The sequence below is a fragment of the Delphinapterus leucas genome, unplaced genomic scaffold, assembly GCF_059928025.1.
Source record: "Delphinapterus leucas isolate spDelLeu-1000000601 "Yukka" unplaced genomic scaffold, BTC_Dleu_Yukka2 spDelLeu_asBTCV2_sq25, whole genome shotgun sequence".
In the NCBI taxonomy this organism is placed as follows: Eukaryota; Metazoa; Chordata; class Mammalia; order Artiodactyla; family Monodontidae; genus Delphinapterus; species Delphinapterus leucas.
In genome coordinates, this window is record NW_028322234.1 from 3,232,413 (window position 1) to 3,255,550 (window position 23,138).

The 23,138-nt window shown below is 47.9% G+C and overlaps 1 protein-coding gene and 2 pseudogenes across 1 annotated transcript; 1 reads left to right on the top strand and 2 right to left on the bottom strand.

Moving 5' to 3' along the window:
* On the bottom strand, positions 1–22,042 carry LOC149744033 (2'-5'-oligoadenylate synthase-like protein 2). Its single transcript, XM_089905868.1, has 2 exons — positions 19,300–22,042; positions 1–4,665 (listed from the first exon to the last, which is right to left on the bottom strand). The coding sequence occupies exons 1-2, from the start codon at positions 19,392–19,394 to the stop codon at positions 4,470–4,472; spliced, it is 291 nt and encodes a 96-aa protein (XP_089761994.1). The 5' UTR covers positions 19,395–22,042; the 3' UTR covers positions 1–4,469.
* Positions 15,040–15,145, top strand: LOC149744034 (U2 spliceosomal RNA; annotated as a pseudogene).
* Positions 17,943–23,138, bottom strand: part of LOC149744035 (UDP-N-acetylglucosamine--peptide N-acetylglucosaminyltransferase 110 kDa subunit pseudogene) — a 17,881-nt pseudogene continuing 12,685 nt past the window's right edge.

The window sequence follows — 23,138 nt, forward strand, 5'->3', positions numbered from 1 at the left end:
AAAAAATAAAATAAATTAAAAAAATTAAAGAAGAATGGGAGAAGGAACAGCAAGTGCAAAGGCCCTGTGGCGGCAGTATGCCTGGTGGGATTGAGGAATAGCAGTGTGACTGGAATGGAATGATCAAAGGGGGAGAGTGGGAGGGGATGAGGTTTGAGTACAAGTGTAGGGGGCAAATTGTGTAGGATCTTGAAGACTACTAAGACTTTGGCTTTTACTCTGATTGAAATGGGGAACCACTGGGGAGTTCCAAGCAGAAGAGGGACATGGATGGACTTTCATTTTAACGGTATCACACTGGCTGTTCGTGGGAAGATTGGATTAAAAGCAGAGGGTGGGGAGTGGAGGTGAGAGCAGAAGCAGGAATTCAGTTAAGAAGCTACTACAACAGTCCAGGCAAGAGATGTGGCGCCTTGGATCAGAATGGTAGCAGTGAAAGGTAGGGAGAAGTGGTATGATTCAATTTTCTTATTATGGAAAATTTCAAACAGGAACAAAAGTAGAATAATACAATGAACCTCCATGTACCATCCCCCATCTTCAACAATTATCAACCTGTAGACAGTTTTTTAAATGTTTATTCAGGTCTTCTGCCCATTTTTATTTTTATTGGCCACCCGGCACGCGGGATCTTAGTTCCCCAACCAGGGATTGAACCCATGCCCCCTGCAGTAGAAGCACAGAGTCCTAACCACTGGACCACCAGGGAAGTCCCAACCTACAGACAATCTTGTTTCAATGATATCTCCATCCACATCTCCCCTCCTGTATTATTTGGAAGTGAATCCCAGACCTCATATCATTTCACTGGCTATATTTTGAGTATAAACAGGTCTTGCTAAAGGATAGAGTGTGATGTGAGAGAAAAATTAGAGTCAAGGACCACTCTAAGGCTTTTGGCCTTAGCACTGGAAGGATGGAATTGTCCTTAACTGAGAAGGGAAAGACTGGGCCAGGGCACAGTGTAGGCATGAAGGTCGGGAGCTCGGCTTTGGAAGCAAACTTGAGTGTCTAGTGAGAGAGATCCAAGTTGGCTAGGGAGTTGCATATTTGAGTCTGGATTTCAGGGACGAAGTCTGGGGTTGAGATACAAATTACCAGCATAGATATATTTAAAGCCATGAGGCTGGATGGGTTCACCAAGGGAGTGAGTATAGAGCAAGACAAGAAAAGGACCAGTGACTGGGCCCTGAAACACTTAATAGTATTAAGTGATTGGGGAGAGGCAAGCATCCGGCAAACAAGAATGCGAAGGAGTAGCCAGGGAGGTGGAAGAAAAATCAGCAGTGTGTTTTGATAGCCAAGTGGAAACATTGTTCTAGGAAAGAGAAAGTGATCCACTGGGTCACATATCAGGTGAATCTGCGCTGACTTTGTCCTGAGGGCAGTGGCAAATCAGAGGAGCGACCAGAGGTGAAATGACCATTCTGGAAAGATTGGTCTGGCTGCTTCTGTGGGGAGGATGGATTGCAGGGGCCAGGGGTAGATATGTAGGGAAACGTGTCAGGACACTGTACAGTGATCCAGGTGAGAGGGAAGGTGACCCGGACTTGGCCGGAGAAGGGATGGGATTCTAGGTCTACCTTGGGGGGAGGGTGAACAGGACTTGGTGACTACAGGTAGGAGGTGAGGGAAAAGACAGGATGGCTATCAGCTCTCTGGCTTGGGTACCTGGGTAATGGATGGAGGGTACTGTTAACAAAGGGAGGAAGATAAAAGGAGGAGTGGGAAGTGGGGAGGTCTACAAGGGTAGCTGTTTAAGCCAGAGAGCTTAAAAAAGTTGTCCACATTGCCTAATGCTTCCGATAAGTTCAGGAATATAGGTCTGAGAAGCACCCAAGAGGCTACTGGTGATCATTGTGGGTGAAATGTAAGGGAGAGCTGGGAGCAGAAGCCAGATTTTAGGTGCGGGGTTGAAGAGTAAGTTGGGTGAGGAGGATGGAGACCAGGAGTGTAGATAACACTTTCAAGAACTTTGTCGTGAAAGGGAGGAGAAAGACCAGGTGTTAGCTGGAGGAAGTGGTGGGGTGGAGGGTGTTTGTTGTCTTAAATACCATTTGGGGGAAAAAAAAAACCCTCAATCATGACACGTTTCAATTTAAACTTTCCAACTGGCTAACCCCAAACGGAAAGAATCACATTTTTAATTACATAAATTCTAAAAGTCTCCATATTTTCAAAGTTTGGTAGTGCCTGGTCCTTAAACAGTCCTATATTATAACTGTTTAAAGAGCAGTGGCAATTTCGCAAACCAAAGTCAACAATAAAGTGAGATTCCAAACATTTGTCCTATGTTTATAATGACAGATAATGAGCTTCAAGGCAATATAAAAGTTATTCAAACAAAAGTTATTCAAACATTCAGACCTTACATCTTAGTTTAAAACTTTTTTTGAAGTATAATTGATTTACAACACTATATCGGTTTCAGGTGTACAACATAGTTATTCAATATTTTTACAGGTTGTACTCCATTTGAAGTTATTATAGGCACTTCCCTGGTGATCCAGTGGTAAAGAATCTGCCTTCCAATTCAGGGGACACAGGTCTGATCCCTGGTCGGGGAACTAAGATCCTACAGGCGGCAGGGCAACTAAGCCCGCGTGCCACAACTACTGAGCCCATGTGCCCTGAAGCATGCAGGCCACAACTAGAGAGAAACCTCCACACCACAACGAAGAGCCCACGTCCTGCAATGAAAGATCCCGCACGCCTCAGTGAAGATCCTGCGTCTCGCAACTAAGACCCAATGCAGCCAAAAATAAATTAAATAAATAATAAACCTTTGAAAAACTAAAGTTATTATAATATATTGGCTCTATTCCCTGTGCTGTACAATATGTCCTTGTAGCTTATCTATTTTATACACAGTAGTTTGTACCTCTTAATCCCGTCCTCCTATTTTGCCTCTCCCCACTGGTAGCCACCACTTTGCTCAATAGACTTTACATATTAGTTTTGATTCATTTCATTATTCATTTTCATGAGATATCTGGGAGTTCAGCAGCTTTCAAGATTTCGAAAGGGGGAATTCCCTGGCAGTCCAGCGGTTGGGACTCTGGGCTTTCACTGCCAGGGACCAGGGTTCAATCCCTGGTCTGGTATTTAGGAACCTGCAGGCCTTGCAGAGTGGCCAAAATAAGGAAAAAAGAAAACGATTTAAAAAGGGAACATGGGGCTTCCCTGGTGGCGCAGTGTTTAGGAGTCCGCCTGCCGATGCAGGGGACATGGGTTCGTGCCCCGGTCTGGGAAGATCCTACACGCCGCTGAGCGGCTAGGCCCGTGAGCCATGGCCGCTGAGACTGCGCGTCCGGAGCCTGTGCTCTGCAACAGGAGAGGCCACAACAGTGAGAGGTCCGCGTACCGCAAAAAAAAAAAAAAAAAAAAAGGGAACATGCAGTCGATTGTGTATTGGTTTTATGGTTTGTAGAAATGCCACGTAGTTGGGCACATTTCTATGGCGGTGGGGGAAGAGCTAGTAGTTAGGAAGGGTGTGGGCTGGGTTTTAGGAAGAGGAAGATACATAAAGATGGGTTTTCTCTTAGCTTGTGTTCCTCCAAATGCAGAGCCTGAGACAAGGAGTTGCATGAGACTTGTTTTGGGAAATGATCCCAAGGGACAGGTGTGGGGGATTGAGAAGGAGGAAAAAACAGTCCAAGAAATATCATGAAATTGATCACTACTGTGGGCAGCTGAGCTTTGATCCCACTGGGGACCCTCTAAGGAGCAATGCAGAACGTGCCTCAAAATTATCCACCTGAGAGGTGGAGGAGGGGAGTATGCACTCGCTGCACTCACTGGTTCCTGTCTTTCAATGCGCCAAGGCTTACCCCCTGGGGTGTTAACTCCCTGGAACTTCCATATTTGCTCAGAATTACTTGGAAGGCTTGTTAAGACACAGATTGCTGAGTCCCACTACCAGAGAACCTAACTCAGGTAATTCTGGGCTAGTTGCTGAGAAGTTTTATTTCAAAGAGGTTCCAGATGATGTTGATTCTGCTGGTCTGGGGTCCTTACTTTTGAGAATCAATAACTTAGAGGTTTGAGCTTTGAAAGGTGACAACATGGGGGAGAAGGAAAGTTGACTCAAAGTCATGGAGTTGTGAGCCAGCATTCAGTGTTCTGGAATTGCAAGTGTTTGGCCACGTCTGGTATGTTTTGAGAGTGACGAGGAGAGACTGAGAGGTCAGCAAGAGCTAAATGGTCAAGAACCCTGAATGCCAAGCAAAGGAACTTCAACTTGATTCTGTAGGTAATAGGAGCCATTGGAGAATTTTAAGCAGGGGAGGATTCTGTTTCTATTTATGCTTCAGAAAGAGCACAGTGGTCTGGGTAGAAAGGGGTGAGCTAGGGGGACATGACCATAGAAGTCTACAAAATGAACAGCCTGATCTTGGCACTCGTGGGGATGTGGGGCCTCTCTTAACGAGCATGATGGTGTCACAATCCTTGATGTGCAGTCTGAGAAGCTATTGATTCCACAGTTTCTGGCCCCGGAACCTGACTATCTGATCCTCCATGTAAGGTCCTCCAGCCTCTTCAATCTTCTCTTTCAAGTCGTGGATGGAGTCATCAGGGTCAATGGTGTAAGGCTTGCCCTGGCCACAGGAGTCCTTCATGAAGACCTGGATCTCAGGGGGGAAGGTCTCCAGCACCTGGAGGCTCCTGAAAGGAGAGACAGTGGTGTCCACTGGGGCCACATGTCCTCTTGTTTTCATAGTTTTGCCTTTCCCAGAATGTCATATGGTTGGAATCATCCAGTGTGTAGTCTTTTCAGACTGGTTTCTTTCAACTAGCAATATGCATTTAAGCTTCTTCCATGGCTTTTCATACATCACCACTCACAGTAACAAATTATTTTTTTCTTGTGATGAGAGCTTTTAAGATCTACTCTCTTAGCAACTTTCAAATACACAGCAATATTGTTAGCTATAGTCACTACATTATACATGACATCCCCAAGACTTATTTATCTTATAACTTGAAGTTTGTACCTTTGGTCCACCTTCAGCTATTTCACCCACCTCCCACCTCTGGCAACCAGTCTATTCTATGTATCTGTGAGTTGTTTCTTCTTTGCTTTTAAAGATTCCACATATAAGTGATCTCATACAGTATTTATGTTTCGCCCTCTGACTTAATGCACTTAGCATAATGCCCTCAAGGTCTATCTGTGTTGTCACAAATGGCAGATTTCCTTCTTTTCATGTGGCTGAATAAAATTCCATTATCTATCTATCTATCTATATCTATCTATCTATCTATCTATCTATATCTATATGTCACATTTTCTTTATCCATTCACCTGTTGGACACTTAGTTGTTTCCTAGTCTTGATTTGCCTATTTTATTTTATTTTTTTACACACACTGCATGACATGCGGGCCTTAATTCCCTGACCAGGGATCAAACCCATGCCCCCTGCAGTGGAAGTGTGGAGTCTTAACCACTGGACCACCAGGGAAGTCCCCTGCTTTGCCAATTTTAGAATCAGGTTATTTGTTTTGGTTTGTTTGTTTGTTTGTTTTTTGCTATGGAGTTGTTTGAATTCCTTATAGATTTTGGATATTAACCTCTTATCATACATGTGGTTTGCAAATATTTTTTCCCATTCCTAGGTTGCCTTTTCATTTTGTTGATTGTTTCTTTTGCTCTGCAGGAGCTTTTTAGTTTGATGTAGTCCCATTGGTTGCTTTTTGTTTTTGTTGCTTGTGGTTTTGTTGTCATACCCAAAAAATCATCACCAAGACCAATGTTAAAGAGCTTTCTCTTTATGTTCTCTTCTAGGAGTTTTGCAGTTTCAGGTCTTACATTTAAGTCTTTAATCCATTTCAAGTTAATTTTTACAAATGGTGTAAGATAGGGGTCCACTTTCTTTGTTTTGCATGTGGGTATCCAGTTTTCCCAACACCATTTACTGAAGAGACTATCTTTTCCCTGTTCAGTATTCTTGGATCCCTGTCAATTAGTTGCCTGTATGTGTGTGGATTTATTTCTCGGCTCTTGATTCTGTTGCATTGGTGTATGTGTCTGTTTTCATGCCAGTACCATACTATTTTGATTACTCTAGCTTTGTAGTATAATTTGAAATCAGGAAAAGTGTTGCCTCCAGCTTTGTTCTTCTTTCTCAGGATTGCTGTGGCTTTTGAAGTCTATTGCAGTTCCATACCAATTTTAGGATTGTTCTTCCTATTTATATAAAAAATGTCATTGGAATTTTGATAGGGATTGCACTGGATCTGTAGATTGCTTTAGGTTGTATGGACATATACTCTCTGACTGAGATGTGCATGTAAATGATTTGCCTAAGACTTATTAAAGCAAAACAAAAAAAGTCAAAGAAACTGCTACATTAGAAAATACTAAACATGTAGAGTATGGGCGGCTGGTGTGTGCTCGGGATGACCCAGCCCCCTCCAGGCCAGAGAGGTGGGTGGGAAGCAGCAATTACAACAGACAAGGATGACCCTCCCTGTTTACCCCTCCCTCTGGGCCCATTTTATTCCGGGCTGCATCGTTTAAACTCAAAACACACTTTTAATATAGGGCCCTTGTAGCCATCTTGTTGTGCTACTCTTCACAACCCATGAGCAGGGTCACAGGAAACTGTAAACGGGTCTGGCTTTCCATGTTACCACTCATACAAGCCAGTGCTTTTCCCACTTGATCTACAGATCACAGACACGTGAGGATTATGCAAAAGAACAAGAACAAAGCTTTATTATAAGTTTCACATCGAAACAGGGTCCACACGAGGTCCAGCCTGGGAGGAGGTGGACACTGAGGGCCTCGCCACAAAATTATTGGCTCAGGCCAACTTCCTCCTCTTAAACCCCAAGGTAATGAATCGTGACCCGGAGGAGAATGACTTGGTCGATGGCCCAGCGGTTTGTTGTCCAGCCAAGCGCTTGGCAGGTGATGAGGGGGCCCTAAGAGCAAGGCTGCACCTTGCTGTGCCCACTGCGGAGCTGGGGCTGATAGTAGTAGAGGCCGGAACCGACACACCCCTAAAGTCAGTCTTGGCTGGGCATGGGTTGCGCCCTCCGCTGGAAGTAGGGGGGCCCTGCCTGGGTGCGCCCACGGGGATGTGACCTAAGATGGGCCCTCCCGTAACACTGAGAGCTGCAAACATGCAGCTCAGGTCTCGGGCAGCCGCTCTGCTCCCAAAACCCAGCTGTGTGCTGGCATGGGTGCCCACGGTGGAACTTGTGGATGATGAACCCACAGAAGATGTTTGTGCGGGGCCGCCCGAAGCTGGGGGGCCTGGAGCAGAGGCAAAGGCTGAAGCTTTCCTTTTCCTATGCTGGGGAGAGCTGCCACAGGCGGTGGTTCCTCGCTGCTGCCAATCAGGGCCCCCAGGGATGTGACTTAAGATGGAGGCAGTAGTGCCTCCAAACCCAGGCTTCTTCTTAGGGCTGGGTCCCGTGGTCACCATGGGGTGGCTCTGGTGAGGAGGGCCCCAGGAGTTCAGGCCCACGCTGCCCCCTTTGCTGTGTGTGGTGCTCGGGGGTCCCCTCGTTGCTGTTGTAAGGCTGAGAGCTGCAAACATGCAGCTCAGATCTCGGGCAGCCGCTCTGCTCCCAAAACCCAGCTGTGTGCTGGCATGGGTGCCCACGGTGGAATTTGTAAATGATGAACACCCAGAAGATGCTTGTGCGGGGCCGTCCGAAGCTGCGGGGCCTGGAGCAGAGGCAAAGCCTGGAGCTTTCCGCTTCCTATGCTGGGGAGAGCTGCCACAGGCGGTGGTTCCTCGCTGCTGCCAATCAGGGGCCCCAGAGATGGGCTGGGTAGTGGCTCCAGGCTGCAGAGGAAATCTCAGAGTTTGGGTGCGGGACCTGAGTGCAAGCAAGCTGGTGGTGACTGTGACTGAGGATGTGCTGTCACTGGGGGGCGTCTGCCGGGCCTGGGTCGAGGAGAAGAGGCTCCCACTGGAGCCAGGGGCGGACCCCAAGAGGAGAGGATGGGAGGGTGGAGTGGTGTCCATGGGGGTGACCTCAGGGTCAGAAGCGGCCTGGGGTGCCAGGCCCGCAGATGTGCCGGGTGAGGGTCTGGAACTGACAGTACACGTAACGGGCAGGCTTGGGGAGGGGGCAGTAGGGCTGGTGACGGGAGGGAGGTTCTGTGGGGTGAAGACAGGAGAGTCCACACACATGGGTTTCCTATGCTGGGGAGAAATGCCCAGGTCCCCGATGGCATAGGTCTCACCCCGCAGCGCACTGTTGATGCGCCGGAAGGCTGCTTGCTTCTCCGAGTCTAGGTCTTCAGCGGTGACCCGGAAACCCGGCTCAGGGGCTGGGGGCAGCCTCAGAGGCTCCCCTCGCCGGTGCGGCAGCAGAGGAATCCTGCGTTTTCGGGGCCTGGGACTGTCAGATGTGCGGGAGCCCTTCCTCCAGGGTCCTTTCTGCCCTCTTGCTGTCTCTGCATTTTTGTCAGGCTGGCTTTTCCTCCGGTAAACCACCGGAGCTGCAGAGGGCGATGGAGGGCCCTCCTCGCCCCCTGTCTTTGTAGACTTCTGGGGCAGCCCTTGCGGTATAGCGGGACCCCTCCTTCTTTCCACTGGCAGGAAACCTCGGGTGGAGCTATATGAGCTCGTGATGGCGTTTCTTTGGGGGCAGGAGCTCATACAAGAGGTCTGCTGTTTCCTGGCGGATCTGTCCTCTGCCCACTTGGCGTGGAGGTCTCTCTGCAGAGGTCCAGACCTGGGCACGAAGAAAGAGCCCCCCAGGGGCCTAAATGCAGATCGTGCGTCCCCGGTGTCATTGGGGCCGCTTCTCTGGTCATCGTTCCTCACTGTGACTGTGGGGACTTCCTCCTGCTTGGCCATCCCTTGCCCCCTCTCTCCCAGGGCCCTCAACACCGTCTTCTCGGTGCTGTAGTTCGGGACACAGCTGGGTGTCGTGGCCGGCACTGGCTGCCCCTGCGCCACACTGGCAGTGACTGTGTCCACTGCGGACACTGAGCTGCGGGACGTCGTGGAGGTGCGAGCACCCATCACTGCCTTCTTCCGATGGCCTCGCCTGAAGATGGAGATAAGGATCCCCATAAGGAGTGCAGCGTCTGCGGGATGGTAGAATGGGGTCTCAGAGACTCTGTGGCAAAGCGCAGATGCAGAGTCACTGGACACTTGTGGGCTGGCCTGCGAGTGGATAGCCGGCCATAGACAGCTGGGTGGCCCGGGCCGGCCACGGGAAGTCGGTGGGCGCGGGGAGCGGGCTGGGGGCAGCCGAGCCCTCCTGGCAGGTGCTGGTCCCCCAGTGCCCGGGGCGGGGGTGAGGGGCAGGGCCTACCTAAGTAACTGCTCCTAGAGAACTTAGGTGAGGTCGGTCCGTGGATACAGAGCTGGGCTCTGAGCACTCTCCTTCAGCTGCCAACTCGGCCAAAAGTGGAGTGCGCTCTCTTTGGCCTGTTGCCTTTTTATACTCTGAAACCTGTGAGCGAACAATGGGCGTGCGTTGGTGGGGCGCAACAATTTAGGGAGGGGTGGCGCATGCGCAGAGTACACGTCAGGCCCTGGGGCGCACAGGTGAGGATGCGCGCCCCTGGACCGTCTAGCGCTTCTGAATCTCCCCGGGGGTCTGAGGGCTGGAGGTGTTTGCCTTGAGGGTGATGAGCTTCTTGGCAGGACAGCTGGCCCTTCTCCCCTGGCCGCGCCCCAGTGCTGTCGGGGTAACTAACTGTACTGGACGGGATCCCCGCCCAGCAACGTGGAGCAAGGTTGCTGGCTGTGCAGCTCCCACAAGAGGCGGCAGCTTTGGCAGCAGCGCCTCTGCGTTCCCCTGGCGCCACTGGAGGGGAGAGCCGCTAAGAACGGAAGTGCCCACACCATCCAGATCCTGCTGGGGCGACACCTGAAGTGGTGGCCAGGGCTGGCTGAGAGGGCCATACTTACCATATGACCCAAAAACCCACTCCTAGGCAGTTAACCAAGAGAAAAACTTTTCACAAAACACAAATGTGAATGTTTTAGCTATCTTGTCCACAATTCCTAAATATAGGACTATTGAGGTTATCCAATTTTCTTGAGTTTGTCATTTTTTAATTGTTCTTGGAATAACACTATGTATACGTATTGTTTCACAGTCTAGAGTTAATATTTTACCAATTAAATAAAATTCAGAAGGCTTACATCCATATAGATTCTTTTACCTTCCACTCTTTGTTATAGCTGTCATATGTGTCACCTTTATATGACTTCAACGCCACCCTCTGAGACTGTGGTATCCTTTTTTCATACATATACAGGGAACTCCCTGGCGGTCCAGTGGTTAGGACTCAACACTTTCACTGCTGGGGCCCCGGCTTCAGTCCCTGGTAGGGGAACTAAGATCCCGCAGGCCACGCAGGCGTGGCCAAAAAAAAAAAAAAGTCATACATATATAAAATAATGTAAGAGGATAATTTTTCCAGATACTTGCCATTTTTGTTGCCCTTCCTTTGTTCCTGAAGTTGCAAGCTTACTTCTTTCTTGTGTCATTTCACTTCAGCCTGAAGAAGTTCCTTTCATGTAATGTTTTTATAGCAAATTGTCTGGTGATGAATTCTCTTAGTTTTCTCTCATCTCCATCAGACTTCATTTTGGCTTTTGTTTGGCTTTCAGTCTTTAAGGATATCCTTGCTTTAAGGATATCATATCCTGGTTTGGTCTTTTCCTTTAATACTTTAAAGATGTTATTCCATTCTTTTCTGGTCTCTGTTTTCTGATGAGAAATCACAGTCCTTCAAGTTGACATTCTGTGATGTATAACAGGTCGGTTTCCTTGACTGCTTTCAAGATTATTCTTCACCTTGGCTTTTTTATCAGATTGTGTGTCAGGGTGAGGCTTTCTGAGCTTAGGTCTGTGTCTCGAAATCAGTGACGTTTTCAACTATTCTTTTCCTCATATATTTTCTTCTGCACCTTTCCTTCAGACCCTCCAACGGCACAAAAGGTAGAACTTGCAATATTGTTTCACATGTCTCTGAGACTTAATTTTTGTTCAGTCATGTATCCTCTTTGTTTTTCAGATTGTGCCATTTCTATTGATCCATAAGTTTTCTGAATCTTTCCTCTGTTTTCTCTGTTCTGTTATTCAGCCCATCCAGTGAATGTTTGCTTTTGGATATTGCATGTTAAGTTCTAAACTTTCCATTTGCTTCTTTTTCATAGTTTGTACTTCTCACTGAAGAACTTCTTTCCATTAATTTCAAGAGGATTTACCTTTAACTCATGGAGCATGGTTGTAATGGATGCTTTGTCTGCTAATTCCTCCATGTGGGTTATTTCAGGGCTGGGTCTGTTGATTGCATTTTTCTCTTGAGAATTTGTCACATTTTCCTAGTTCTTTGTATGCTCCGTTGTGTGATTTTGGGTGGTATCCTGGAAAGTTTGCTTATTATGTTTCGAGACTCTGGTTCCTATTAAAATCCTCAGGAGATTGATACTTTTCCTTTTTCTGTGGTTTTTATTAAGCAATTCATGAACCTATGGTCAAACAGGTATTGTGCCTTGTCTTCTGAGTTGTTCCAGTCTTGGTGCAGTTTTCAGGACACTGCTGTGCTGTTTGTGTCCACATGGTGCACGTACCACTCAGGGGTTAATCTCGGAATTGAGTGGCAGTTTATACTGTAGTTCACTTCCGCAAGCCTCTATTCTGCCTCGTTGGCTCTGTCTGTGCATGAGGCTCAGGGGGATCCCAGGACTTATGTGGGCTCGTACACAGACCTAAATAATCTCCTCCTATAGCTCTCTCCTCTTTGGAATTCTACCCACATTCTCAGGCTTCAGGGGCCCCTCCTACATGTTCCTTAAAGTGTTTAAGCCGCCATGCTGTCATGCAGTTCCCTATGGCCAGGTTGACCTTTCAGGTGAAATAGCAAGAGAAAAGAAAGGAAAATAACGGCATGCCCCCACACTCTTCAGACAATAGGAGCCTCTTAACCTGTTCCTTTGTCCAGAGACACAGGCCATTTCTCAGTGAAGGCCTCTGCCATCACTGAGGTTGCAGGGGAGATGTGGTAACTGGGGAGAAAAAGACCAATGGGGATGACCCCCTCACTCCTCAACATCCAAGCCCCCCACTTTCTCACTTGTCTGGCTAGAAATAAAAGGTTGATCCCATGGTTTTAACTTTCAGCTGTTGCTGGACTTTGCGTGCCTTGCGTAAGCTGGGAGACAGAGGCAGGAAAAAAACCCACCATAATCACCCTGTTACGGGCTGTTATTCAACTTTGGACTTCCAGGCCCCATCTGCCTGTTAGCGTTCACTTCTTAGAGTTTCAAGTGCATGCTGTTTGTCCTCTATCTTGCTCCATGCGGCTCTCAAGCCCTCGTAATATGACCACAGTTCTCGTGCCACATGTAAACATTCGAACACTTTGCAGATACTGAATTAAAAATCTATTATTTACATTGACTCCACCATTTTTATTTTCCTGGTGTCTTCATTAGAAAATTCAAAATTACATATGTGCCTGGCATTATGTATTTTTTGGTGAGCAGTGATCCAGAGGATGGAAATGTATGCCTCCTTCGACTCCTTCAACTTAACCCCACTCTGGGGCAATGTCCCAGCCAGGCAGAAACTGCAGGTGGAGCTGGAGACCTTGAAGAGTTTGGCTATACTTCCAGCTCAGCCCAAAGCCCAAGGATGATTCTGGACTTTCATTCTGACTCGTGCATTTCAGATCTTTCTGGGTTTGGACCTGGTATATATGTCCCTCCCAGCCCGCCCTGCCTGCCCCTTCAGTTGTCACCCCAGCAGGATCCGGTTGGCTTGGGCACTTCTGGGTTTTTTTTCTTTTTTTTGCACTTCTGTTCTTAGCGGCTCTCTCCTCCAATGTTACCAGGTGGGAGGGCAGGTGGACGCACAGGCGCTGACGCCAAATCTGCCACCTCGGGCGGCGGCTGCTGAGCCAGGTACCCTGCTCTCCAGCTTTCCTGCTCTGGTGGCCGGGGACCCATCCTGTACAGTTAGAGCCGGCCGGGGGAGAAGGGGCAGCTGCCCTGCCAAGAAGCTCATCACCCTCAAGGCAAACACCTCCAGCCCTCAGACCCCCGGGGAGATTCAGAAGCGCTAGACGGTCCAGGGGCGCGCATCCTCACCTGTGCGCCCCAGGGCCTGACGTGTACTCTGCGCATGCGCCACCCCTCCCTAAACTTTTGCGCCCCGCCAACGCACGCCCATTGTTCGCTCACAGGTTCCAGAGCTGCATCCCAGCAACAGGCCAAAGAGAGCGCACTCCGATTTTGGCCGAGTTGGCAGCTGAAGGAGAGTGCTCGGAGCCCAGCTCTCTATCCAAGGACCGACCTCACCCAAGTTCTCTAGGGGCAGTTACTTAGGTAGGCCCTGCCCCTCACCCCCGCCCCGGGCACTGGGGGATCAGCACCTGCCAGGAGGGTTCATCTGCCCCCGGCCCGCTCCCCACGCCCACCAACTTACCGTGGCCGGCCCGGGTCACCCAGCTGTCTATGGCCGGCTATCCACTCGCAGGCCAGCCCACAAGTGTCCAGTGACTCTGCATCTGCGCTTTGCCACAGAGTCTCTGAGGCCACATTCTACCATCCCGCAGACCCTGCGCTCCTTTCTGGGGGTCCTTATCTCCATCTGCAGGCGAGGCCATCGGAAGAAGGCAGTGATGGGTGCTCGCACCTCCACGACGTCCCGCAGCTCAGTGTCCGCAGTGGACACAGTCACTGTCAGTGTGGCGCGGGGGCAGCCAGTGCCGGCCACGACACCCAGCTGTGTCCCGAACTACAGCACCGAGAAGACGGTGTTGAGGGCCCTGGGAGAGAGGGGGCAAGGGATGGCCAAGCAGGAGGAAGTCCCCACAGTCACAGTGAGGAACGATGACCAGAGAAGCGGCCCCGATGACACCGGGGACGCACGATCTGCATTTAGGCCCCTGGGGGGCTCTTTCTTCGTGCCCAGGTCTGGACCTCTGCAGAGAGACCTCCACGCCAAGTGGGCAGAAGACAGATCCACCAGGAAACTGTAGACCACTTGTATGAGCTCCTGCCCCCAAAGAAACGCCATCACGAGCTCATATAGCTCCACCCGAGGTTTCCCGCCAGTGAAGAGAAGGAGGGGTCCCGCCATACCGCAAGGGCTGCCCCAGAAGTCTGCAAAGAAAGGGAGCGAGGAGGGCCCTCCGTCGCCCTCTGCAGCTCCGGTGGTTTCCCGGAGGAAAAGCCAGCCTGACAAAGATGCAGAGGCAGCAAGAGGGCAGAAAGGGCCCTGGAGGAAGGGCTCCCGCACATCTGACAGTCCCAGGCCCCGAAAACGCAGGATTCCTCTGCTGCCGCACCGGCGAGGGGAGCCTCTGAGGCTGCCCCCAGGCCCTGAGCTGGGTTTCCCTGTCGCCACTGAAGACCTAGACTCCGAGAAGGAAGCAGCGTTCCGGCACATCAACAGTGCGCTGCAGGGTGAGACCTAGGCCATTGGGGGCCTGGGCGCCATGCAGCCTTCCTGTCCCTTTCTGCTGCCTGCCGCAGGGGCTGCTTCTCCGCAGAAAATGTTTCATAGTTATTTCTATTTTAATATGATCATGGTACATTAAAATGTATTAGTGCTTGCCTGTGAACACTAAGGTCACTTGACTTGTAATTGTCTATGTTGTTCTATATTTTTGTGACTAAAGGCATTACTTGGGGGAATGAAAAGAATATCTTGAAGCGATTTTGGCTTTTGATCTGCCACTAACTCCTATTTAACCTTAATTCAGGCGTCGGATTCTTTGACCCAAGGAAACAGAATAGTATAAAAAGAAAGAATGTGAGTGTCAGATGGTGGCAGTGATTAAGTATAGCAAGAGACGCCTTTGCAAAAGTTACTCTTGGTCCCAGAAGACTCTCACTTAGCTGTGTGACCGTGGGCAAGTCACTTCACCTAAATCTCTGAATTATAGGGCTGTGCTGATGATTTAAAAGTGACTGAGCACGGTGGACACTCGGAAATCCTGGGTTCTCAATAAAGCCACTGCCCTGCTCTTTGGTCCTTTGGGATTACTATATTAGTAAAATTTATACTTGACAGTAATTTTAGCTTAAAGTTTATTTTGTCTATTTCATCTCAGGCTTTTGGCTAAGATCAAGTGTAGTATCTGTTCTTGTCAATTTAAATAGCAAGAGAAAAGAAAGGAAAATAACGGGCATGCCCCCACACTCTTCAAACAATAGGAGTCTCTTAACCTGTTCCTTTGTCCAGAGACACAGGCCATTTCTCAGTGAAGGCCTCTGCCATCACTGAGGTTGCAGGGGAGATGTGGTAACTGGGGAGAAAAAGACCAATGGGGATGACCCCCTCACTCCTCAACATCCAAGCCCCCCACTTTCTCACTTGTCTGGCTAGAAATAAAAGGTTGATCCCATGGTTTTAACTTTCAGCTGTTGCTGGACTTTGCGTGCCTTGCGTAAGCTGGGAGACAGAGGCAGGAAAAAAACCCACCATAATCACCCTGTTACGGGCTGTTATTCAACTTTGGACTTCCAGGCCCCATCTGCCTGTTAGCGTTCACTTCTTAGAGTTTCAAGTGCATGCTGTTTGTCTTCTATCTTGCTCCATGCGGCTCTCAAGCCCTCGTAATATGACCACAGTTCTCGTGCCACATGTAAACATTCGAACACTTTGCAGATACTGAATTAAAAATCTATTATTTACATTGACTCCACCATTTTTATTTTCCTGGTGTCTTCATTAGAAAATTCAAAACTACATATGTGCCTGGCATTATGTATTTTTTGGTGAGCAGTGATCCAGAGGATGGAAATGTATGCCTCCTTCGACTCCTTCAACTTAACCGCACTCTGGGGCAATGTCCCAGCCAGGCAGAAACTGCAGTGTGTCTTGGAGAAGGTCTTTTGCATTGAGATAGTAGGATGCTCTTTTAGCTTCAAGAACTTGGATGTTGTTGAGTTTAACCTGGTATAAGTTCAAATTAGAGTGTTTTAATTTTAGGATGTTAAAGGTAATCCCCATGGTAAACACAAAGAAAAGAGCTATAGAATATTCCCAAAAGGAAGTGAGAAAGTAATTTAAATATTGTATTGTAAGAAATCAGCTAAACACACACAACGAAAGAGAGGAATGCAGGAAATGAGGGGCAAAAAAGCTTTGGGCAGATGGAAAAGAAACAGCACAATAGCAGAAATAAGTCTTTTTTTTGTCAGCAATTACTTTAAATGTAAATGCATTAAACTCTCCAATCAAAATACAGAGATTGGCGGAATAGGTAAAAACATATGATCCAACTATATGCTGTCTACAAGAGACTTACTTGAGATCAAAAGACTCAAGCAGGTTGAAAGTTAAAGGATAGAAAAGGGAATTCCAAACTCAGTGAGAAAACTCAAATAGTAACCAAGAGAGCAGGAGTGTCTATACCAATATCAGACAAAATAGACTTTGAATTTAAAATGGATCAAAGAGTTAAATATAAGAGCTAAACTATACAAATTTCTGAAGAAAAAAAGGGATAAATCTTCATAGTCTTGGATTTGGCAATGAACTCTTAAATATGATAGCAAAGGCACAGACAACAAAAGGAAAAAGAAATTGGACTTTATCAAAATTAAAATCCTTTGTGTTTCAAAGAACACCATCAAGAAAGACATAATACAACCTTCAGAATGAAGGAAAATGTTTGCAAGTCATATATCTGATAAAGCCTAGTATTCAGAATATGTAAAGAACACTGGCAACTCAACAATAAAATGTCAAATAACCAAATTTTAAAAACGAGAAAAAGAATCTGCACAGATACTGCTCCAAAGAAGACACAAATTGCCAATAAGCACATGAAAACATGTGCAAAATTATAAGTCAAAATTATGCAAACTGAAACCACAGTGAGACACCACTTCATACCCACTATTGTGCCATATAATTTTTTTAAAAACAAGCGTTGGCAATGATGTGGGGAAATCGGCACTTTCAATCATTGCTGGTGCAAATACGAAAAAGAAAATAGTTTGGCCGTTCCTCAAAAAGTTCAACACAGAGATACAATATGGCCCAGGAACTCCACTCCCAGGTATATGTCCAGGAGAAATAAAAAACATACGTTCACACAAAAACTTGTACATGAGTGTTATATTGTCGTATCATTATTCATAATAGCCAAAGAGTGGAAACAACCCAACTATTCGCCAACTGAGGAATGGAAAAATAAAATGTGTTATATCCATACAATGAATATTATTCAGCCATTAAAAGGGTGAAGGACAGATACATGCTACAACCTGGATGCACCTTGAATACATTTTGCTTACTGCAAAAGTCAGACACAGAAGTCCGCACATTGTGTGGTTCTATTCATATGAAAGGTCCAGCATAGGAAAATCAACAGAGACAGAAAGACCCAGGGCTGGGGTGAAAGGGGTGGACAGAATGAGAATGACTGATACTAGGTATGAGGTTTCTCTTGGGGATGATGAAAATGTACTGGAATTAGAGATGTTGATTGCAAAACCTGAGCACACTAAAAGCAGCTGAATCACACAGTTAAAAAAAATGTGAATTATATCTCAATCAAAAGATAATATGACAACTTTTTATAGTCATTACTCTTGATCAGTTTCAGGATGGAATTCTCACAGTGACTTCAATGGAGTGGCTTGTATGGGATGATATTTGAGGCTCAACCCTTTGGGACTAGATGTTCATTTTGAGCTGTTGAATGACGGTGAGGGCCAGCCAGTATATTTTCTTCACGGAGGATCAATCCCCATATGGTATCCTTGGTTTGAATCCTTGTCTTTTTCTCTTCATATTCCTGAAACAAGCTCCTAGGAAATACATTCACAATAGTGAGAGGTGTTGACATCTTCCTGGCAAAAGTCTTATTCACAGGTGAAACTTCAGAGCTCCTTATTACTAGCTGCCCGGGGAGTCCCCTGAATCAAAGTAGGGCTTATGAAGATGGACCTTGCATTTTAGCGTGCACTTAAAATACCCAACAGGCTGATCCCATGGGGAAAATAACTTTATTTACATGAGACAAGTACAAAGTCAGCACAACACAATGAGGGAGAGTATGGGTGCTGGTGCCTGATGGCCTGAAATCAAATCCTATTCGAACGCCATGTGTACCTGGGAAGGTTAGTTACTTAGCTCTTCTGTTTCTCAGTTCCCTGGCCAGGGATATGGAAATATTAGTAGGACCTGCTTATTCGTATTATGTTCTGAGGCTAAAAATTAGTAAATACAAAGCCTGAAGAAAAATGATGGGTACTTCATAAGTGCTACCTACATAAATGTTCAAGTATTAAATGCCTGGAAGAATAAGTAGGTTGTCTCCAGAAAGGGCACCTAGGAGGCTACAAATAGGAGGATAGAGCCTACTTTTTCACATTGATGACACGAGTAAGAAGTTTTAGAGCTCATGGAAAGAATATTATTTCTTGTGATGCACTGTGGGGTGGGCAGAGTAGGGGCTGTGACCCATATTTTATGGTTCAGGGCACTGAAATTTAGACAGATTGAGTAACTTGTCTAGCGTCACAACACTGATGAGTGATGGGTCTGAGGCAGGGGAGGGACAGAGATTCCGGAACACATGGACATGAGATCATACCCTGGATACACAAACCAAGAGCTCTCCTCACTCCCTTTCCCACATCCTCCTGCCCCAAGAATGCTGCAGGGAGACAGCTGGTACTCGGAGGAGGTGCCTGGCCCAAGAGAATGGCTCAAACCTGGACCCACCTCCTGGCTCTACGTTTCAATCCCTGACCCCAAATACAGTGTCTTTCCCCCAAATGCAGACCCCCTGATGGACCAGGGTATCCAAATATGTGTGCATCTCCCCTCCCTTCCCCCTCAGCACTTGATTCTAGCAGCTGATTTGCAGTGAGACTTCCTGGTGGTCAGGTGACCACCCTGAATGACCAGTAGTCTACTTGACTCCCTAACTGACTCAAAACCCAGGACATTCCAAACCAACTGCCCACATGACAGTTGCACAGAGAATTAGCATCATCTTCAACTGATCAAACCCGGATGATGAGCAGTTAATATTCATTAGCTGGGAACAGGGTCTACTGGGCTCGTGTTTTGGTGGCTTAACACATGAAGGTTACAGGCCCCCAGGGTCTCACTGACTAGAAACTGACCAATCGTCTGAGCAGCTTGGACTAAGGCCTGGCTAAGAGCGGGCAGTGGCTGCACGGGCTCTGAGTGGGCACCTTCCCTGCCCAATCCTCCCTCAGCCAGATCCAGGCTCTGCTGTACAAACTACAGCCATTGCTCCTGAATCTACTTGCTGGTATTAGTTCCACAGTACCTTCAATGGAGTGGTCAGTGGGGGTGCTATTTGGGTCCCTACCCTGTTGTTTGGCCAGATGCTGATTCTGATGTGCCTGAACCACCGCTGCGGATGGCCAGCAGATTATCTTGATCACAGATGATATTCTTGTGCATCCTGTGTTTGATTCCTTTATAATCTTCCTTTTCTTCTTGGTACCCGAGTCATGATCCTGGAAAACACAACAAAAACTGAGAGAACTATTGATATGTTGCTGGGAGAAGACCATGCAGAGGTGTCAATTCATTCCCAGGTCACACGTCTGTTCTCTTTGTTCACCAGCCTCCTAGGGGAGTCTAGGGGAGTCACGTGAATCGAAGCTGGGCTGAGAAGAGGGTGTTGCAATGTGGTGTGCACTTAAAATAGCCAGCAGGCTGACTGCACGGGACATGACTTTATTTAGTGAGATAATATAGAAAGGGAGCACAGCACAGTGACCGACAGAGTGGGAGCTGGTGCCTGATGGTCTGGATTCAAATCATACCAGAAGCCACATGAACCTGGGAAAGTTATGCAGACCCTCTGTCCTCAGTTCCTTGTTCTGTGATAGTGGAAATGTTAATAGGGCCCACTTATTAGTATTACATGATGAAGCTTAATACAGCAAATCAGGTAGACCCTGATGAAAAATGATGCTTACTTCATAAGTGCTACCTAAGTGTTCAAATATTAAATGTCTGGAAGAATAAGCAAGAAATGTGGTAGTGCTGCCTCCAGAGAGGGGACCTGGATGCCACAGGGCAGGGGAGTGGGGAAGGTTATGGGTGTGATGCTTTAGAGCTTGTGAAGAATATCTGTCATCATCTCCTGTGATCCCCACATCAGCCCCGTGGGGAACTCATGGCAGGTGCTGTGAACCATATTTTATGGTACATGGCACTAAAATGTTGAGATTTTAAGTGACTTTCCCGGAGTCGCAAAGCTGATGACAGATGGATGTGGGACAGGAATGTAGTTGGTTCCCTGGGACAGAAATCCCTGAACCCCTGAATCCTCTAGATGGTGCTCTGGACTCCTGAGCCCAGGGCTCCCCTCCCTCCATCCCCCCAAGCCTCCTGCCTGCCCCATGGTTGCTCCAAGGACAGGAGGGGTCTGAGCCAACAGGAGGGCCCAAGCCTGACCCACTGCCTCCCTTACATGTTGATCCCTGACCCCACAGCTCTTAAATATCCCTGAAAGAAGGTCCCTTGAAGGATCAGGGGGTCCCATCTACGTCCCTCCTCCCTCAGCGTCTTCACACACTGGGTGAGCCTCCTGGTGGTCTGACCAGTGGTCGGCTTGTCTCCACGTGGCTCAGAGCCCTGGTCTCTCCAAGCCAGTTGCCCACATGGCACGTCTCTAACAAATTAGCTTGGTCTTCAACAACCAGCCCTGGATGCACAGTTAGTGCTGATTAATCAGGACAGTGGCCTGCTGGGCTGTGCTTGGTGGTTTAGTGGGTGAAGCTGGCGTGCCCCACTGTCGCCTGACTATTGATGTGAGCAACTGTCTGAGTAGCCTGGGCTACGGCCTGGCTGGGGAGGGGCCGTGGCCGCACTGGCTCTGAGGGCGCACCTTCCCTGCTCATCCTTCCTCATCAAAATCCAGCCCCTACAAACTCCTCATCCATCCCTAGACCCTGCAGTGGCACAGGAGAGAGGCCCATGCCCTTCTAGAGGGACCCCTCCATAGCCACAGCCTAGAGACCCCATCCCAGGACTGTCTCTGAGGATGACCCAGGCCCTCCTAATCTCTGTCACCAAATGTTCATTCCACTAACCCGATGGCATTGTCCCTTCTCTCCACGTTCCCAGGCAGCGCCCAAACACCCAGTGATCCTGTCCACATCAACCACTGGAAATACCGCCACGAAATCCCAGTTTCCTTCCTTTCTGAAAACCTCTAGGTTTAGACTGCTAATATTTGCTTTTGGATTTTGACATCGACATTCAGAAGTGTTTAGCCTGGAATTTCTCCTGTCCTGTAATATCTACTGCTGGTATGACATCAGTATTCTCCTGGTCCGATGAAAGCAGTGTGGGTGTGTTCCCTCTGTATCTGTTCTCTGGAAGAGTGTGTAGGAGACGGGCATCGTTTCTGTCTTAAATGTTTGGTAGAAATCAGAGGAAGCCACCTGGCCCTGAAGTTTGTTTTGTGGGGAAATTTTTTTGGCATCTCTTTCTAATTGAAGTTTACTTGGTGTATTGTACAGGGCACAGATCTTAAGCATAGAGCTTTATGGTTTCTTGTAAATATAAACACATCTGTTACCAACACCCAGTTCAATATACAGGACGTCCCCAGCACTCTGGCCGCCCCCTGTCGAAGAATAAGTGCTAACTTATTCGGTTATAAGAATGAAGTCAGTTACTCCATGTATATTCCAAGTGCAGTGATTTACACACAAATAACTCAAAATGAGTGTGGCAGCACAATGAGAAAGTAGTGGAGGGTGCTGGAGGGCTGGGAGAATCCAGTCCCTTTGGGATTTCCGCTGTGGAGGTGGGGCCAGAGTAAGGAAGCTGAGAGGAGCTTCTCTGAAGCATCTGGGCTTTTACAGAGGGAAGAACTACTGCTCCCCAGAGTGCAGCGCCCATTGTAATTCACTGAGCCCTCCCTTTGCGGAGGGTGCTTTTCTATACTTGTGTGTTATTTTACATAGAAATGTTTAAAAAAAAAAAGAGGAGATCAATTTTGTTTGATGTAACAGCCTTTCACTGTTAAAAGTAAGACATATATCTAAAATTATGCTAAATCTGTACAGCTCCGACAGGAAGTAACCGGCACTCACTACCTGACTCAGGAGCGGAGGCGGAGCAGAGAGGCGGCCCTCCTTCCTTGGCCTCGTGTCTCATTTAAGCTGCCAGACGCTGCACAAGCTCCATCCCCTCTGAGTCTCAGGCTGACGCCTCCAGGTCACAGTCTTCACAGGAGTCAGACGAGAACCTGCCACACAAAGGCAGGGACTGGAGTCAGTGGGGAGGTGGGCTCCCTGGGGTCGGTGTGTGGGACCCAGGGGGCTACTCAGACCCTGCAAGTGACTTTGGGCCCTGACATCCCCAGGGCTCACATCCCCAGGGCACTGGGGCCTGTTTGCTGCTCTTTGCCAAGTGTGTTCTGGTAGCAGAGAGACCTGTCCTACAGGGGCGATTTAACCTGGGCATTTGGCCGGGCGGCGTTCGAGCGACTGGTCCCCTGAACAGTGAAAGTGATGCAGAGGAAAGGGGAGGCACTGGGGCTCCAGGTTGAAAAGTGTGGGTCCCTCCCACCTGGGCGCTGTGAGGAGTGGGAGGTCTGATGACACAGGTGGGAGTAGTGACCCTGTCCCTCCAGCCCACACGCAACACGGCCCATCATGAGACCAGCACAGTGGAAGTGGGCAGAGAACCGCAATGTTCCCTTTTCCCCTAATAATCGTTTTTCTTTCTTTAACACCCCAGCCAAACTTGCCTGTGCTTTTTAATTTAAAAATATCCTGATGCTGTGGTCACAGAATCATAAATTCTATAGCTTTGCTGTATCCCAACATGAAAAGTTTGTAGAAGACACTGCTTTTCAGCATGTAATAAAACCAGATGTATTTGTTATCTAATTTTAAGGTCATAATTAATTTGGAATCCTGGCCCTTTAACTCATCCTAAATTAGCATTGCTTTGAATTGCCTTCATTTTGTGTGTGTGTTGTATTCAATTTTTACACATCTATGAAAAATCTATAGAACCTCAGGTTGAGAAATGGTGCCATGAGGTGACCCAGGCCCTTCAGTGGGGCTCCACAGAGGCTGAGGGGTCCCCAGGGGTTGGGCAAATCCCAGCCAGGTGTGGATCCTGCAGTGTCCCCTACCGGATGACAGGGCTACTGTGTGCCCACAGGGATGCAGC